The sequence below is a fragment of the Cygnus atratus genome, chromosome 7 (genome assembly GCF_013377495.2).
Source record: "Cygnus atratus isolate AKBS03 ecotype Queensland, Australia chromosome 7, CAtr_DNAZoo_HiC_assembly, whole genome shotgun sequence".
In the NCBI taxonomy this organism is placed as follows: Eukaryota; Metazoa; Chordata; class Aves; order Anseriformes; family Anatidae; genus Cygnus; species Cygnus atratus.
Genome location: NC_066368.1, coordinates 8,290,669 through 8,311,099, shown reverse-complemented (window position 1 = coordinate 8,311,099; position 20,431 = coordinate 8,290,669). Strand labels below are relative to the sequence as shown.

General features: G+C 33.6%; 1 protein-coding gene across 4 annotated transcripts in view; it reads left to right on the top strand.

The window, feature by feature from the left end:
• Positions 1-20,431, top strand: part of ATRNL1 (attractin like 1) — a 492,744-nt gene that overhangs the window by 194,308 nt on the left and 278,005 nt on the right. For all 4 annotated transcript variants that reach the window (XM_035547698.2, XM_050711915.1, XM_035547701.2 and 1 more), the window contains 3 exons: positions 10,179-10,273; positions 10,917-10,995; positions 12,144-12,301. In XM_035547698.2, coding sequence (XP_035403591.1) covers positions 10,179-10,273; positions 10,917-10,995; positions 12,144-12,301 — 332 coding nt within the window. The remainder of the gene's footprint in view (positions 1-10,178; positions 10,274-10,916; positions 10,996-12,143; positions 12,302-20,431) is intronic.

The window sequence follows — 20,431 nt, the reverse complement described above, 5'->3', positions numbered from 1 at the left end:
AAATTTTTGAAGAGCCAGGATAAAAACTATGCTAATAATCCAAGTAAAAGTGATTGTATGAAAATATGTACTGAAGTTGTATGAAAACTTGGGCATGTACATTTACAAAAGCATGCGCAATTCTTTAAGTATTTTTTTGCATATTTGACATGCCTGAAGTAGTTTTATGGGCATTGATTCATTTTAAAAATAAAAATACCTTTATTTCTAAAAGGAAACAAAGTACCTTGTTTATAGGGATTATATAATACACTGAACATAATAAGAGCAAGGCTTAAAATAACCTTGACAAAAAATGTCCTTCTTTGGCAATAAAAAACGAACTTAAAAAATAATTTAATTTTGTATTTTCATAGATGTTCCATTTCAGTTGTCAGAAGAGCAAATCAGAGACCTTTTCAATGTGTGTGAACTATGTATCTAAAGAAAAATTAGACTCAAGTTAGAGATCATTGATGCTAATATTTTGCAAAGTAATTTTTCATGTTAATTATAACATTAATGGAAATGTTTTAAAGCATCCAAAGCATCTAGATCACAAAGAAAATTTAAGATAGAAATAAGTTGGAATGTCTTCCCTTTTTATGTGAGATATATTTTCTTGGTTTTCTTTTTGTACTTTGCTCTCTCCCATTTTTATAACACTTCAAGAATATTGCAAGAATTAAGATATAAAAAAGATTGCCCATTGTGACAAAACAAAAGATCATTTACGGAGCAGTCCTTACTATCAAGTAGTAATACTTACATTTTTGACTAGACATAATACCTGTGCCATGGGCTTTAAAATACGCCATAATTAGAGAAATCTAGAACTTTTCCCTAAAACTGTTTTGTAAAGAACTGTCAATTGATGCACTTACTTTTCTTTGTTGTTACTTATTTTTGTAATACCTTGTTCATAGTTCTCTAGTTCATTGCTTTCCAAACTCTGTTTGTTGACCATGGTGCTGTGTAGAACTTTTAAAGGGTCTGCAGCGTTTTCTAGAACGTCCATCAATTGCTGTAATCTTTTCAGTTAAGACTTCGGTGAAAGATGTGTGAAAAAATTGAGATCTAGCTGTGGTCTGCGGTTTAAAAAAAAAATGGATCATTTTAAACTCTATGCTTAAAGAAACCAAGGTAATTATAACTGTTCCTCAGCTTTTAGATTTCAGTAACAAGTCTTTCCTTGCTTACCATAACATTTACATACCTATGTAGTTACTCCTACAACAATTACATTTTAAAATCTATGTCCAGACTTAATTAGCCTTCTAGGTCTTTCTATAGTCAGTAGAGAATCAAGGATTACTCATCCTCCTTGTTGAGAATATCTGTCTTAGAAAAACATCTATTGTCTTCAGAAAGTTTTAGTCAAGGTAGAGTGAGCCTAGACTATTAGCAACATTTAATTGAGTAAAATATTAACACAGATCAGATTTTTCTGTATCTGGCCCTCTGTTAGGATCAAAATTGACAGCTTACTATGCCTTTCCAAAAAAAAAAATATTGTAGGAGAAACAATTTGTGTTTAAAATAATATTTAGTTACCCAATTTGCTGGTTATGACAGTAGTCCCTATGTCTTTTTGTAGGCTTTTTAGCCTAGTTCATCTTTTTAAAAAGAAACACAGATTTGTTGTTGCTGTATGTTTTTTAAAACTTTGAACTTCTGTGAAATTCATTCTCACACAATCTCTCTACATGGAAAGAGGCATATGAATACTAATTGCTAGAGGTTTGTAAAACTCATTCCACTCTCATCATGTATAGCAAGAAATGCAAATTTTGCTATTTCATAGTAAAGACTTCACAGTAAATGACTTTTTGTTTTGTCACAATGGACAAGCAATGTTGGACACCAACATATTTTAATATAACAATGAAAATGAGGCAGTGGATGACTGTTCAATACAGATGATGGAATGAATCAGCTGCTCTGAAAGTTCAAAACAATTATCCTGACTGAAAATAGGTCTGGTGGTAACCCCCTAACTTTGATGTAATACAAGTGGAACTTATTTTGGTCACAAATGAACTTGATTTATAGCATTTGATAATGGAACTTGGTTTCCAAAGCAACATTTTTGCTGACAAAGATGAATATAAATAGAACTGTTCTCAACAAACTCTCAGTGAAAATAGAGAGCAGTCACTTTGGAAGAGCAGGAGAGAGGCAAACATTTTGTACAATGAAGAGGTTAGGGTATAACTTGTAGAATCACCATGAATAGAGAGTTCCGTAAATAGAAAAATGTGGGTAGAATGACTGTGATGTTGCAGTCATGGTGGGTTGGGGGAGTGTTCAAACTCTAACATTAAAGGTGATTTCAAGAAATAAAAAATAGAACAGTAGTATTTTATGGGGTTTCTTTTCATAATATTAGTGTAATTTGGTCATGCAAAATTATCATGAAAATGTACCAACTCAGGCATGTAATTGCCTGTTTGCCTTTTACTGTAAAGAAGATATTGAAATAATGTTACTGGCGGGAATGAATGGTTGAAATATAGTTTCTTAACTGTGATCTTAAAAGTTTTTATTAATGTGTACATAGTTGTGAGTAGGCCAGACATTTATTTAGTGAATGAAGAGGTTTCACATATTTTTGTTACCCATCCTTTGCTAGTAAACATTTTGATTTTATGTTTCGTGGCTACCACTCTTACCACTCTTACAGGTGTATCATCTCTTACTTCAAATTCAGTGGCTATCTATCCACCATAATTTCAAGTTCTCTATAGGGATTCTCTCTGAAGTAAGGTCACTCTGGCAGCTTTGGGTGTCCCTTAGCATGCTTTTCAGCACGCTTTAATTGTGATTATAAGTTATCAGGAAAAAGTATGGAAAATCAGTCATTGATCAGGTGAAAATCAAATGACCCTCAACATTTATAGAATATGACTTTTTGTCACAATGGAGAAGCAATGTTGGACATCAACATTTTAATATAACAGTGAAAATGAGGCAGAGAATGACAGATAAGGACAATGGAATGAATTAAACAGTTGCATTGAAAGGCACTAGGCTTTGTTATGTGTGGGTCTGGTAGCACACTCTATGGCTGTATGTTATGTACTGCAGTACTTTTGACTTAGAACTTTCCCAAAACTTTAATTTTGGGGGTCAAAATACTGAAAATAGAAAGTTATGGGACCCATGAATGTGTTGAGTTGTATATATTTTGCTCCCTTGCTGGGAACTCAGGTTCATTCTTTCCTCCCTGCTGGCAGGAGTGAACTGGGATGCTTTACTGGAAGGACCTGGGGAAAGGGAGAAGCAACTCAAAAAGAAAAGCAATTTCCTAGAATTTACTCCAGCCTGATTCTTAAAGTTACTTAATAAAATTCCCGTACTGAAATATGCTACATAGGCAGTGGATGCCAGTAAAGTAGAAGAATAAAGGTCATTAGCATGATGATTTTTGACTTGCTTTTTTAGTAGGGCAGTATTATACAATTTTTAATATCATGGCTATATACTCTTTCCTCTTCCCCTCCACGATACACAGAGTGGAACTGTTTGTGAGGTAGAAATCAGTGATCATGTAGATGAATGTGTATGTTCCTTTCCTATTATGTTGCAAAAGTTGAGAGAATCACAGTGAGTGATGGAAGGAGCTGCAAAATAAGAATGATCATATGTAGTGTTATATAATTTGAAATATTATGAAAAATTAAACTCTAAGTGTTTTGGATTGGCAACTCACAATTAATAGATGTTTTTGTCCTTGGTCTCTTTTGTTTCATTTCCTGCCCTATAAAATGGGACTAATAGTGCCTGCTCATCTCACAGTAATGTTATAACAAATTCATTAACTTTTCTGAAGAACTTAGAAAATGATAGTGATGAATACTATAGAAAGCCACATTAAAAATTAATTTGGTCTTTAGAAGAGGGTTTGTGTAGTGTGTAGTAAATGAGGCATGGGCCCAGCACTGAGTACTGAGCATTGAACAAAGTGCTGAATAGCTGCCCATTAAGTGAGCGCTCACCCAAAAATAATTTACAGGCAACCTTGATTGTAGTGGTTCATTTTACAGTCTTGATATTCCTCTTTAACATACCTTTTGGTACATAACTTTATCACTAAGTTACATTACACATATCCATTTTCTCAAATAATATCATAATTATATATTCTTAGAGGGTTTTAGTGGCACTCAGAAATAGTGAAGTAAAACTTCACTAAAATCTCTAAATGTTTCTGTCCAGCCTTTCTTCTTTTGGAAACAATCTGGCATTTTAGAAAACACAGTTTTCTTTTAACATAAAAGCTCGAGTATCAGAATAGGCCCATTCCCTTTTGGATGTGAGCATAAAACTCCCATATTAAGCCATATTAGCCATGTTGAAAGTTATGGCTTTCGGAAAGAGAACATTGTCTTGAAAATTAACAGCAATATTAGGATTATACTATTGCTTTAAAATTTTATTTTCTCATTTAATTGAATGACTTTTTCTAATTATTGTTGTCTTCTCACATGTGCTCATTACTGACATTTTGAATTGATTTTAATAACTTCTTTTGACTGTGAAAGCAGTAACTGGCTTTGGAAACTTCAAAATAGAGGTAGGAAAAGGCTCAATAACCACAAGTCCTTGTTATATTTGACCGTTGATGTCAGGATTGTATTGTGGTCTTATCTCCCAACATTCTTTTTCTATTTTATCTATTCAATCTTCATCTATTCAAGGATTTTTTAATACAAAATGAAGGAGTGGGCTTGGGAACAGAAATTAGACTGTAAGACTCCCCTCTGCCTGCTGAGTGCCTGCGTCATTTGACTTCCTCTTGTCTCTTTCCATGGGTGTGCAAACTGAATCCTTTTTCCCTGGAGATTTGAGTCTTGCTGCTGCTCCTCCCTTGTCTACACTAAGATGACAGTGACACACAACCTGCTAGGCAAAAATGGGAAGAGCTGGTTTTAATACTACCAACAAGAAGGGAGTGTGCAACATGGTGAGATCTCTGAAGAGGAGGTTATGCTGCAGCACCGTAGTGGCTGAACTCTGCAGTAGCTGAGCTTCATAGCTGAGTACTGGGCTGGCTGCTTGAGAACCTTTGACTCAAGATTGTAGATTCAAAATACAGCATGTGGTGGTGGGATGTGGGCTCGATGCATTTGTGTAGGAGATTTCTAGGTCCTCAAGAACTTTTCCATCAGGAATATTTCCTGAACATTTAGACATTGAAGTTCAGGGGAGTTATGGGTTATACCCTAGTATGTGGCTGTTTAAATTCTTTCTGCCTGGCACTTGAGTCACCTGTATCTTGTATCAGATTTGAGGTGAAGGTCTGGACTGCAGACCAAACATGCAAGGCATTTTACAGTCATTTTACAGCTTGAAGTGGTGGGATTACTTCTGTTATGTGATAATGTCTCAGTGACTTTTTCTCACCCATTGGTGTGGGGAAACTCTGAACATACATTCAAAAAAACCAATTATTTTTATTTATTTTTACTTCAAAAATATTAAGTGGGAAAATGTAAGCATGAAGGATATTGATGGCAAAAAAAAAAAAAAAGAGAAGCTGGATATTAACATTGTACTGAAACAATCTAAAACTAAAATGAAACAGTCTACTGTATAGTATTTCCAAAAGACTGGAGCTGTTTAGAAAAACAGGTAACTGTTAGAAAGTTGATGTGGTTCAGGTAAATTCTTTTTTGTTCCCTTTTTAAAAATAAAAGAATGCAACAATCATTCTGTAATGTCATTAACATTTTTCCATAGTTCTGAGGAGAATCTATGCAGTGGTCAACATAGTTAACTACCTGCTGTCTTTAGAAAATCATTATAGCTAGTTAACACTTTGTGAATTAAAAACGTGCTGAGAATTAAATCTAGATTGAAGAAATGTGTTTTGAACAAAGGTTGGATTCATTGTCTAGATTTTTAAAAATTTATTTCTGTTTAAATCATCAAGTGTAAATCCATATATAAAAAGATATGTGAAAATAAAGATATCTTAAGAAAAACTAAAAAATGTAACTTCATTTTTTCTTATGGAAAAATGAAACCACCATCAAAACAAAATAGTGTATCAATTGTACTTCTGGAGAGTCAAGCATTTTCTTCTATAATTCACTGAAATCATTCTGTTAACTTGTATGTTTAAGTTCTGAAACTTAATGGTCATTGATAATATTTTGAATTCTATCTCTTACAGAAATGTTGGTTGCATTTGTTTATTTTATTTTCAGTGCTCATCGGATTATGAAAAGACTTGGAACCTTGTTGTTTATATAGATCAGCCAGATGAAAATTATTATATTGCTTTTATCAGGTGTTGCTTATATAGCAGGTGATTGTGCTTACTATTTGTATTGTGCTTTTGTTTTCATCCTGTGCTACAATGTAAATGCAGTGAGATTTCTTAATTTCTGTGTAGCTGTGATAGATTTATTTCCTGATTGAAGCAATCTGTTATATGTGAGTGTGTCTTTATAAACAGAAACACTTATGAAATGTCTCATGTTTGTCTAAAGGGTAAAAATACTTATGGTCGGCTTGATCAAAGTTTACAGGAGAAAGAAAAATATATGGAGTAAAATCTCAGGCTTCTCTAAATTCCTGACATTAAATACATGGAACTGTATGTCAACAGTATGTACTGAATGTACTTTACATAACTATTTAAGTGTGCTATAAACAGCTATTATCCATTTAGTTATTTGTACATTTAACTATTCAGAACAAGTCATACTTATACAATTAAATTTCACTTTAAATTTTGTATATATTTACAAGATAAGCTGTCTAGACTGAATGGCACTATGAATTGGGAAACGTGGTGTGATGTACTGAGTAACTGCTTAGTTTGTTTATGTGCATTTACACAGCATTAACATAGATTATTTATTAGGGTTTATGTTCAGGATGGGGCTTGGCAGTGCAAATGTAAGTTGTTTGTTCTGCCCGTTGTCTGGAGAAGGTGAAACCTAGAGGAGAGGGAGGAATTAGAGTAAGATGCAGATGCAATAGGTAGAGGAGTGACTTCTTTACGGTCCCTTTTAATTTCTACTCTCACTTTGAATTTCCGCTTAAATTAGTTCTTCCAATTTCTACTCTAATAAAATCTAGCTTTAGAGCCATACAGGTATGTGGGATGTTTGATTGAAGGAATAGATCCAGGCAAATCTTCCTCAAAGTTTTGGCTAACCAGAAGAATCCTCACTATGAAAATAAACCTTTCTCCAAGCTGTGAGGAAAAAGAAACTTCTTCAGCATACTTTTGCAGTCCTCAGAAAGATGTAAAGGAGTGTTTTCGTAGTATCATCTCTTTCATTTGCACTGTTGAGTCATGCAACTGCAATAGGCAGTGCTCTTTGTCATGTTCAAGTCTTGTACATTCCAGGTATCTTCCCTGAATTTGAATAATCTGTGAAGAGATACATAGTTCTGCTTCACAAGCATCCACTTTGTGGCCAAGATAGGTTTGATGATTTGTTGCCCTCTTTGTTGCAGGTCTCTGTGAAATAAAAACTTCATAATTTGTATTCATTAGTACTCAGAAATGTGCTCTTTCTGAATAGTGGAAATCTCTTCCCACTTTATAAGGCTGGCATGCCATAAGTGAAAGGTGCTGTGGCACCTTTGAAGGATCACAGAGTAAGGTCTGTGTATCTACTCTTAGAACTCTTTTTGAGAATCACAAGTGGTGTTGTCTGTGTAGTACAAAGGAGATAACGGCTACTGCATGGGATATATAACTGTCTTTGATACTAGTTATGGAGTGATTGCTAATCAATAGCTCCATAAAATTTTTTGGGACATCTTGAGTGTAAAAGATGCTATGCATAACCAACTCTGTTTTTCATGATTTATTATTTCAGTTGTTTAGTGACTAAAAAAAAAAGGGTTGGGGGGGGTGGGGGGGAGAGGTTACAGATGGTAAAGTTATGGCGATCTCTCTAGTTTAACATCTTTTATCATTGGAAGAGCCTTCCCTGCAGTTTTTGAAAAATATGTTCTTAACTCCTTGGCTTTTAGCATGTGAAACAGAGGGGAGTGTTTTGTTGTTATTGCTTTTAGTTAGTTAATTTGTTTAAAAACAGGAAAAAAAATGTATTTTTTTTTTTAAGATTAAGTAACTTTTAAGTTTTTAAACCTAAGTGCTTCTTTTTTTTTTTTTAATGGTTGGGTGACAGGAGTCATGTTTCTAATCTTGGTTCTGTCTTATGATGTCTTAAACATATATCACTGTTGGTTTTTGGCTGACATTCTGCATATCTGAGAGGGCACAATCTAGGCTTAGAGGAAAACTATGGCATTTAAAAATTTGCTCTATATTGTGAAAAATCAATCATACCATGTCCTGAAGGCCTACTTGCATGTAGCCTTTGTAGTAGCCAGAATTTCTGTGGAAGTGCATGCTGTGGTGCTAGTCCACAATATATTTACAACAATTTGCAAAGATCTGTGCTAAAGCAGTTATTTGTATTTCATGGATCCCCGGGTTAACCAAATCAGATTTTAACATATTTACAAATTATTGCAGGCCTTTGGCCTTACTAGTTGTGATTATGAAGGGATTTATTAATCCCTTTAATAGGGATCAGTCTCTACTTCCTATCTTTTGTTGTCCTGTTACTGTGTAATAGGTATAATAATAATAATCTTACTACATAGATAAGTCACATTGTCACTAATAAAGTCACTGAAGCTTTCTTAATTTTGTTTGCATAGTCATAGAAGTGTAGAGTAGTATCAATAAATGATTATTTAAAAAATAATATATATTCATCTTTTACCGTCATAAGCTTTCAAATACCTAATCAAAACTCATTGTCTAAGGCATCTGTTTGATGATAAAATTTATTTATTTTTATTTGATTAATTGAAATGTGGTGACTGTAATTCCTTTCATGTAGTTCTTTTATTTTCTTTCCATACTCTGAAAAAAATAGTTAGCATTTTCTTCAATTATTAGGACAATACATTGGGCTGTATTCACACTTCATTGATCAGTAAGCTTTTTTTCTCCTTCTGTGTCAGACTTCCCATGGGATACAAGAGTGTATGTTTTCAGATGATGTGTTGCAGCAGAAAAGGTGATTGTCAGCAGTAAGCACACTATTGAGTCCAACAAAAGGCTGACACTGCTTTATTCTGCTTTTGACTTAATCTGTCACTCTTTGTATTTACTGATTTTGTTTTTATGATCACTATTTTATTATTATTTGTAATGCTCTGCTAGTGTGGTGTTGGTGGTTAGTACAATCTTATCAAGCGAGGGATTAAAATAGGGCATCATAATTATTCACTAGGGTTTAGTGTCAAAGATAATTTTGGTCTAATCATATTTTCACACATAGAAAATACTAATTTGAATCATGTAAATTTACACTTATAAGGCACCTCCTTATTTGCCATAATAGAGGAAAAGCTGGAATCTTTCAATCTTTGCAGGGCCATATTGGTCAAAGAGTTCTCTTAGATCTGAAGATGTCTGGCCCTTCAGAGCATTCAAGATCCGCCCTACCCACCTCTGCTTCCTGTTGCACAAGGATTATTAAACTGCAATACAATTTATATAATAAATATATTTATATAATAACTCTCTGAGAGCTCTGGTGATTCTTGACTGTCTGATTGCCCTGAACAATGTATTCTGGGATTCTCCATGACCCCTCTGTGAATTTCAGCAACAGTAATCCCTGTTGATGGGGTCTTTTTCTTGCATTACGGAGGTGCTGGAAACCTGCTTCACCCTGACAAATGCAGCCCCCATCTCCAGAAAGTTTCTTTACAGTTGTTTCTAGAGCTATAACCCAGCTAAGATGTAATTTAATTCCTATATCTTCAGGAACACTGCGGGCTGGCTCAAAATCTCTGTCTTCCAACTGTTTGCAATCATTTTATTCTCATTTCAGGAAGGGTTAAGCATGGCTTGGGTCCTTTCTCCCTTCTGTACTTAAGCCAACTTGAGGTGGCCATTGAGGGATACTGTTGTTGAGTGACAGAAATGGAACAGATAGAAACAGCATGGCAGTTTCTTGCCTCTGTTTCTTTAATAGTTTGAAGGAAAAATTTGTAGTACAAATGTCATATGAATACTTCTGACTTTTAGATTACTCTGTGCTTTTTAAAATAAAAGTGAACAGTGAATTTCTAAGTGCTTGCATAACATTTTATTAATATATGCACACTTGAATCTATTTTATTTCTGCATCCTGTTTTGCCCACAGACAGCCTTTTGATTGATTACCAGTTTACCTTCAGCTTATTACAAGAGGATGATCGCCATCACACTGCCATAAACTTCATAGCAAATCCAGAGCAGGTAAGAAAATATGATTAACTTTAGACAAGCTTTGAAGAGTCGTGATTGAGATTTCCATTATATTTTATCATAATGAAAAGTCTGTCAAGTGCCTATAAGATATTAGAAATATTTCAAATCTTTTTGGAAACTGAAAATATTCGTGTGCATTTGGTGAGAAAAATTTCTAAATGCTAGATCAACGAGCACAGATCAACTGCAAAAGTTTATCGGCTGGTTTATTTTATTATTGTTTCCATGAATGACAAGTTCTAATATCTTTCTGAGATGAATTAAAGAAGCATACCCTTCAGTTAAGGAATGTTTATTAGTAGATGAAAAAGATCGTTTATGAATTGTAATCGAAATGTATTTTATGCCGTGCATTTTTTTTCTTTAGTTTTGCAAAGACAATTATTTCACTATGTGGTTCGCAATCTGAAAAGATAACTGGTGAAGTTATATTCTTACTTGTGACTTATCCTTATCAAAGCAAAAGAGACAATTGCCTTTGTCTTGGAAGACTGTATATTTAGTGTGTCTGTTTTAACTGAAAAATGCTAGATGATTGGAAGCCTATATTTGTTTCTGTGCACTGGATCTATATTCAAATACATTCTGATATATTTTGTTAACTTCAATGTATCTTGTTTTTTGTACGCAGTCAAATAAAAATTTGGATATATCAATTAATGCATCAAACAACTTCAACCTCAATATTACATGGTCTATTGGCTCTACAGGTAAGGGTGAATTTTGGTATGATGTCTTTTTCCCGTACGATTTCATGATCCCTTATGCTGTTTTAACCCAATTGTCTCTTTGTTGCTAATTTTGATAATAAAACTTTACAAAATGTATTCTTTTTCCATTATCATTATGCCATTATTAATTATATTATTTAAAACTCAGATGATAATTTGCAATTTGAACAAAGCTTCATTAATATGTTAACTTTCTCTCCTATTCAATTAAAATGACTTTGGTAGGAAAAGCTTGTAGTCTATTTAATTTTTTTAAATGACAGTGTTATGAAATGCTGTGATTTCAATTAAGATAAATTGCTTCCTTAGCTACTGTAGAGACTGAGATTTTAATTTCTTTGTTTCAGTGTTCAAGCTAAAAATTTAATTATTAACCTTAACATTGATATCAAACAATAAAGTTCATCTGTGTATGCTGATAAAAGGAGCTGCTTATCTATTTTTCTCCAACTTTCAGCCCCATTACTCCTTTTTGTTTTAATAGGAAGGAAAAAAAGCTTTATTTAGACAGTTTCTCTGAATTGGTTCTATTGACTTTCTGAAAATACATCCAAGGAGAAGCATGATGCTTCAATGAAATTGTACTAAAGTAAAAAATAAAAACCTTTTTAAAGAAGGTTCAGAGTCTTGCATCAACTCATAAATTTCTTCATAGATGTATTTCTGTATTTTATTCTGTATTTTATTTCTGTATTGTATTCTATATCTTAACATATCACAGTTTGCAATTTTTTTTTATTCCTTTATTTTAATTTAGTCAACAGGAACCTATGAGTTTTTATTGAAATGGAATATAAATTACTAGAGTAACCTATATTAGCTGTTTAGCTGACCATAATGACTTTATTCTAAAGTTCATGTAAATTCTATCAATTTCATGTTTCATTCATGATCTTTTGCAAGCAGAGTAAGAGCTTTCGTAAATTCTCTTTACATATATGAAACATAGCTGTTGTACCATGTAAAGTGTAATAAAGTGTTATTAAAGTTGTATAACGCAGACACTAAAAGCAATTCAAGAATCTGTCTCCTGTGCCAGTTTACTTTCACCCCTTTTATGATGACTCATATTTGTTATGTGTGTGTATATATATATATATACGTGCTGTTGTTGTTGTTTTTTTTAGCAGGAACAATATCTGGAGAAGAGATTCCTGTTGTTTCTAAGGCTAATATTAAGGAATACAGAGACAGCTTTTCTTGCGAAAAATTTAACTTTCGGAGCAACCCAAACATCACTTTCTATGTCTATGTCAGTAATTTTTCATGGCCAATCAAAATACAGGTTAGTACAATTGTTTTGTGCTTATGGAGATGTAGACAGCTCTGCATTGAAGTCAAATTTCACTTGTAAAGAAATTGTACAAATAGTATTATTTACATAATATTACATAGTATTTTCTTTGTAGAGGAGTTACATTATGATGTTTGTACTTTTGGAGGTTGAGAGGCTTTCTTCTTCCTTTCTCAAATGAGATAGACTTTAGACTGTTAGTTTTAAGTCTGAAGTTAACGTTATTGAACGCACATGTAAATTTGTGATATGTCTTATGCCTTTCAATGTGTACATAAAAAAACCAAATGTTTGTACACAGAAACTTGTATGTCATCATGTGATGTGATGACGTACAAGTATCTATGTATATACATACCTAGATATTTGTATGTGATCTTTCACTAATCATTACCTTTCTTAGTCTCTGACTGTCTTAAAAGGTTTAATGTCTGCATTGCACTGCAACATTACGAACTTCAGAGTTAATATTAGGTGTATGTGGTTGGAATTTTTATTCTTTGACTTCACTGGAATCATTTTTTTTAGTATTTTCTGGAATGTGTGGCAGACTAAAAAAAATCGATGCAGTGATGTATTATTTTTTGCCAGAAGTTCTAGCAATGTTTTTAATTACCATTTAATTACCATTACTATAGCTGCATTTGTAAATACTGTGTCCCCTGCATCAATCAGGTGTTTTTAATGTGGATGACCAGGTTTTGGCTATAGCTAGGCTTTTCACAATCAGATGTGAAAGTTAGCTGTAAATATGTTACAAGGTGTCCAAAGATACATTTGTAGAACTTCAAATTTGTAGAACTTCAAAACCTCAGTTTTTTTTTATATATATTTATTTTTGAGGCATATGGAAATTCATTGGTCTCAGGTGATGGTGCTTGAGTATTACATTCATCTTCTGTCTTGTTAATTTCTCTTTAAAAACTTCTTCCACCTAGAAATGAATTCACTTCAATTTTATGCTGAGGAAAAAGAATGCTAAGCTTCAGCTACAGAAACAAAGTTTCAGGATTGTAATATTATCCTCTGCATTTGCCTTCCTAAATTGACAAGATTATCATTTATCCTTCGACGTTTTCATGCTGTGATTTGTTCTTCTACAAGGAAATAAGTGAAGTTCATGTTACCCCCATTAATTTCTTATTTGGTGCACTGTCAACAGATAAGGTTTTCAAATGATAAATGGAGTAGGGAACTTTTCAGAGGACACAAATTTAGTTTTCTATGTAAAGTTTATGATTCTGTGTATGATAGATTTTTTTTTTAATCTATTGGCCTTAGGATTTAAGATTAAGAGAAGGAAGTAATGGGTTGTTCCTATCCAGAGGTTCTAATTTCTAAGACTAGTACTGCATCGCCTCACAATTCTCATACCAATGACCTTTTACATCTACATCTGTGAGTAGATTTCACGTTCACTATATGCAAAGGTGGTTGCAATCAGTCTATTACCATATCAGAGAACATTCATTTAGAGGATGATAATCCTTACATAAATGATCTTACTTTTATGATGTGACAGCGCTCTTTGGGAGGTTCGAGATAACGATGACGGATTAGAGTTCTGGTTAGGAATGAGGGACTATTCTAGGTGGTCTCTGAAGAACTTCTAGACCATTTGAAAATTAATGTTCCTGAATTAGCCACCTTTATGTTTCTGTGGTGATTAGACAGCTAGTCCTGTGTTCCAGTGAAGGGGTTTGGATATCACAGGGTGCTGGCCTGTGCACAATTGGTCTAGACTCTGAACTGTTTGTGCTGCAGTTCTTTCAGTGACTGCAGTCATGCTGCATTGGTCATAACATGTTGGTTAAAAGCATAGTGATATTTTATATCAATTCACCACTAAAGTTTTCATTTAATCCTGTTAGAGTTAAGGAAATTATTGCAGCTTTCATGAGAGGTATTTTGTTTGTACGAATAAGTAAGATAACATATGCCTTTACAGAGTACTTTAGCAGAGGGCTAAACACTCTCTTCAGCACATCTAACATGATTCATATACAATCTGAGTACCAGTCCCCTGTATCTACTCTATTCCTTGTGATTTGTAAAGAATAGATTATGTAAAGAATGAGTTCTTAAGGAAGCAGAAATCATGACCTTGCTTCCCTTGTAATTGATATTTCAAACTGTGTTCATATGAATTTCACCACTCTTGTTTTATGACTGCTATGTTGGCACTGGAGTTAAGATTATTTATGTCTTTCACTGTGAAGGTTTGGCTTTGGGTGCTAAAATTACTGCTCTTACTATTGCATTTTCTATAGCAGAAGGAACTGTATTCCTGTCCAAGTCACCTATACTATGTCCATTTTTGCATTCAGTTCTCTTCAATATTTTTACATGTACAAGAAAGAAAACTGTGTATTCCAGCATGCAGTTATTTATTTGGATCAGGGGCTTACAGTTACTTCCTCAAGTACTTCTATTATGTGTTATCTATTCAGCAATTTTTTATTCTTTTTCTAAACTTTAATAAATCCCTGGTGATCCTAACACAAAAAATATCCTCTTTTGAAGTGTGATTTTCTGACTCTGAAAAAAAGGATATGTGAAGGTTGTGTCCATGCAGCAACTTCCTGAAGATGTGCTGGTCTGAGATAACTCTCAATCAGCAACTGCCCAGTGACCCATTTTAGTTTTGTCACCGGTGAGCCTAATGACCTCAGAATCCAAGCTCTTCAGCACTAGGTGACAGTGAATTACTTACGAGTCATTGAAACTAGGTAGAAACTATGAATGAAGTTCTGCTCTCTTTAAAAAAGTATTTTCTTTGTAAAATTATGCTCTATGTTCCCATTACTCAGTGCCCCTCTCTTCCATCCATAATGGCTGGAGGGACACAGCTGGGTGCTTTCTCAATAACATTGTTTCTCTGCAACACTTGGGAAAATGCATTTAAATTTCCTGATGCTAAAAGCATTTTATTTAGCTATAAGATCTTTTTGTCCTTGACATCAAAGGAGAAGCAGAAATATGGCAAAGCTGCATAAGTGATCATTGGAAAAATGGTGATATAGGACATCTTCAGCTAAGAGCTGTTTCCACAAATAGAGCTGTTATATGCAACATGGACAGCCACCACTTTTTTCTCAGAAGTCAGTAGTTGTTCTATACTGGCACACAAATTTTGGATATTTTCCTGTTGAATTATCAGAAGAGTATGCCACACGTCTCCATTTCCTGTAATGCAGAAGTGGATTGGAAAATATGGATGACACGTAAGCTTAGCTGTTACAGGCTTTCATGGACAACAGTAGTTTATGCATCTTTCAGAAGATGTCTGTATAAAATATCTTTGTTATAAGAGGGTTCAAGAGTCCAAGTAATAGGACATAATTTTTCATCCAGATTCATCCTCCCTGTGTTTGACAGTCTGAGTTCTATGAGTAACACATCTTTTACAGTCCCTACCCTTACGGTGTGCCGATGTTTTGTCTCTCTGTTAAATAGGAACCCATCAGAAAATGCAGTCATCTTAAATTGGCTAGATTTGTGAACAGAGTATATGGGGGGAAAACAAACAAACAAACAAAAAACAAAAAAAACCACCACCACCAAAACATCACTTGCTTCTGCTCATTTATATATATATATATATATATATATATATATATATATGTATATATATATGTTATTTTGAGAGTAAATGTAATTCAAACTCCACTGGTAATGGAATTTGAAGGCTGTAGCATTTATTTAAAAACGATAACTTAGACTTAGCCAGCACCCCTAATAATGGTCACGGATCCCTGAAGTAGCCAGCAATCATAAAGCTTGGGCTTCTGACAGCTATGCTAATATTAATAATAACAGTATGTTCTTCAGTCTCAGGAAACTAATTTTATGGCAAGAAGCTGGTAACGTGTTTTTCCTCTTTTTCATCAGTAGCTCCCATATTTGGAAAAGTAGCAAGTGCGTGTGCAAAACGAGCAAATACCCTTAAAATGCTGTCCTGGCTGTCTGCTTGACGTACTTGGTCCCAAAAGACAGCATTCCTGCTTCTGGATCAGCTGCTTTCATGCACCTATACATCTTTATAACTGATCTCACCTTGTGCCTGAGCAGCAACGTTTTCTGCCAGTTTTAAAGGAGTTTCTGTTGTCTTGGTGCAGAGGATGCCATCACTATTACAGCTGCTTAATATCCTTCCTACCTGTGCCATCAGTGTGTGTCAGCTGTCAGTTATTAACTTGAGTAGCTCAACTGTGGCTAAGAATAACTCACACAGTTACTAAGATTCAAGAAAAAAAAAAACAACACACAACTCTATAAAAAGCAGAAGATAATGATAAGTCTTTTTAGTCATTATTTCCTTTCCTCTTTAATGTGTAAATGAAAGATTCATAAGTGCCATAGTTTTTATTTCGGAAGGGCTGAGAGGGGGTGAGCTTAAATTAGAAGGTTCAACATCAACAGCAAAGAACTGCCTGGCAAAATCAGGTTTAGGTTTGCATATAGAGGAAAAAATAGCTTGTTCTTCCTTTTTGATCATGGAGTACTTTATCCCTTACATGTTTCCATAGCATAGAATAATTATTTTTACAATGAAGTTAGACATGATGTATGTTTAGAATGCCCAAATGTGTTGGAAAGAAGTATCTTAAATAAACAAGCCTACTGCAAGGTTTAGTAGCATATCGTTAGGTTCTATTTTTCTGCACTGTTGTTTCTGAGGAAAACTATCTTTGGTACCTTGCATTATGCAAGAATATAATAATGAATTATGGTGAAGATTTACATTTATTTGTATGTTGCACAACAAATCATCAAAATTACTTCATATATAAATTTACAGGGGATTTTTTTTTTTTATTTTAAGAGGAAACCACTGTTTTTTTTCAGTTTACTGGCTTCTGTTTCAGAATTGATTTTCTTTCCCCCGTTAATAGCCTGTTTGTAGCAACTGAAGAAGAGATTTAATGTAAATCAAGAAGCCTGTCTACCCTTGTAATAAAATTTACTGTGTAGGTTTTATTTCATCTTTCTTTGTTTTGGAGTTCACTTTGAATATTTTAGCATTCGTGAGTGACGTATACTGTTGTAAAAGCTCCAAAAAGTAAAACCTGTCAAGAACTGCCATCAGAATTTACAACAGTGGCACAACCCTCATTACAAAGTCAACAAATTAAGACGAGAGCTTTTTGTATTTTAAGTTCTTACCAAATATTTCAGAACTCGTGATTCTGTAATCTTTGTTTGGAAAATGTGTATGTATCTACGTTTGGCTGTGTATGTATGTTACGTCCTCCCATCAGTGTCTGCATACCTAAATCTAATCTCTGTGATTTATGGTTAACAACTCAATTCCTAAGTTCATTAATGATTTTCATGGAGGTTGCTGAGTAGCTGCTTATAGCTATGTGTGAAGACACTATAATCCTTGAAACACTAAACAGGTATTCATGATGAAGTGGATGCATTAGCTTTCAAAATGACTTTGATGTTTTCTTACAGTAAATATAAGATTCTTCTTAAAATGCGGTTTTAAAGTAGTATACCGAGAACAAACACCTAGGAAATCCTCCAGACTACCATTTAGATACGGCTCTGCAAGGAGCATGAAATTCTTTTGGAGAACAGGACAAGAAGTCATCTTTTATGCAGAAAAGGGTGGATAAGAGTTTAGATGACTGAGGTATAGTCTAAAATATGTATACGTAGCTTCATTTTTCTATAAGGATGATGATATTGATCACTGTGTAGCATCAGGATCAATAATAACAACAAACACATCTTTATGAACATTCTCAACAGAGTTGGATGTAAAAAGGCAAGGAGCTTAATGTACTCATATTAGGGACCACATGATATTCATCCTACAATCTGAAGGAAGTGATGTGAAATTGCAGAGCCAGAAGCAAGAGTGTAGAACCACAAGACTAGATAAAAGTTTTTTATCTGAATGTAGGAAAGAAGTTATTTGGGTGACAACAGGTTTAGTAGTATGTAGTGCTTTGGAAGATTTTGAAGGAAGATAATGTTATTGTAAATTTTTGTAATATTCTGTCAGGTTTTATATATTGTCGGTCTATAAAGTCCTAGACAGTCTCATAGTGGAAAAAGCAGAGAAAAAAGCTAATCTGCTTTTGTGTTAGATCCTTGTAGGCTTATGTAAGCTTCTGACATGTTTGAGTGCAACTGATACTAATGCTTTATAGGCAAACAAAATTTGGGATTGACAATAAGGCAGAAAGAGTATTTATAGGACGCTGTCAATGTCAGTGGAAACTCTCATTTAGGGCCCCTACTTAAAGCCATTTAAAAGATTTTTTTAAAAAGTTTTTCTATTGTTGTCTCCCACCAAAATATTTCCCTAGAATATCTGCTTATCAGACCAATAAAATGGAGAAGAGAACAAATAATTATGGATTCCACTATGAGGAGCTATTATTGTTTTAGTTGTGTCGTAAACGATGCAGAACCAGGGTAAAAGGATGTGAATATAAAGAAACAGTTTTCAGTGGCAGATCGTATGGCTGCTCATGGTACATTTGCACTTCAGTATTCTGTCATCTAATTACTTTTCTGGGCATGACAGACTAGAAACATTTACTTTTTTTATAGAAAAAATGTCTGGAAATTCAGATTTTTATCTCATGTAGGATTGCTTCTTATATCTGATTAAAATATATGAAAGGATATTTTCATTCTTTCTTAATTCAAATTAAATGGAGTATTCACTCTAAACTTACGGTTAAAAAAACCTGACTCCATTAAGAGAAGAAATTAAAAATTATATTAAAATTGTAGTCAGTGGGGCAGCAGTGTGGAGATAGAGGTATGTCTCTTGGGATTTCCTTTCACTACTAGATTCTAAAACTAAACTTCATTTTGTTTTTAAACACATTAGAGACCATTACTAAAATTTCTGTGTCATAGTTGCATTATTACAGGTATATTTTAAAAGTGTAATTATTGCATTAAATAAAGTAGACAAAAATTACTAACCAAATGGGCACTGTAATGGTAATTATGATTACCTTTTTTTTTTTTTTTTTTCCTTTCCTGAGGTAATCAGAAACAGTACCACAAACGTACTGGTTCTTGCCTTTGAAAATTGTGCCTCTATAATATCTATAATTTATTTCCCTGTAGTTGCAAGGCCAATTGCATGGAGAATAAATCACGAGACTGTGTAACATTCTCCAAAAATGTAACGTACCCAAATTCCAATATGGCTTTTTCCAAAATGCTTTCCACTAATCCTGAGAATGTTTTGAAGTATTACTAAAATGAGGAGTTGTTTCCTGATGATTATATCTTTATTTCTTTAATAAATAATGATAGAGCTGCTAATTCTATTTTCTTAAAATACAACAGAACGAGTTTGCTAACCATATTGTGCCAACTTCTAGACCACTCCAATAAATGTAAATGTTAACTCCCTTACTTTCTCTGATACATTTCTTTTTCCAGTCACCTTAGAACAGGTTCAATATGACTCACCAGAATAACTGTAAATATTTAACATAGTTGATATAACTGTTACTTCTCAGAAAGCAGAAGCACTGTTAATAGTTTAGCTGATGATTTAGGGGAAGCAAAACACCTAATTAAGAGATAATTAGTCCTCAATGATGCATAGTTTTAATTGGTGTATAATTTAAATTTCTGAGATAAGAGCTCCTCTAACTGATGTGCCAATTGTATAGGGTTTTCTTTTCCAGACAAACCAAGGAACCATCTACTGGTAGCTGTTTAACACAATAGAGATGTATAGATATTCTATTTGCTAATAAAAATTGTCTCCCTATGATTTTTAACAAGTAGATATTGAGGTTTTTTTTTGTAATTTCCATTTCCCTTATCATGCTTAATTAAGTAAATTATAGTTAGAACATTTAAAAAGAAATAGAAAATACTGCTTAAAGAAAGATAGCTTTTATTTGTTCAAGACTTTTGATTAGCTATAGGAAAATAAATCATTTGTTCTTCTTGAGATTTTGGGAGGGAACAAACATATCACAGGGTATAGAAACCTTTTTTTTTTTTTTAATATATGTAATACAGAAAAGAAAAACCTTTAAAGATTAAGATTCCACATGAAGAAAATATCCATGCATTTCTGAACTGCAGAAGCCTATAAAGGTCATACACAATGGCTCCCATGCAGTC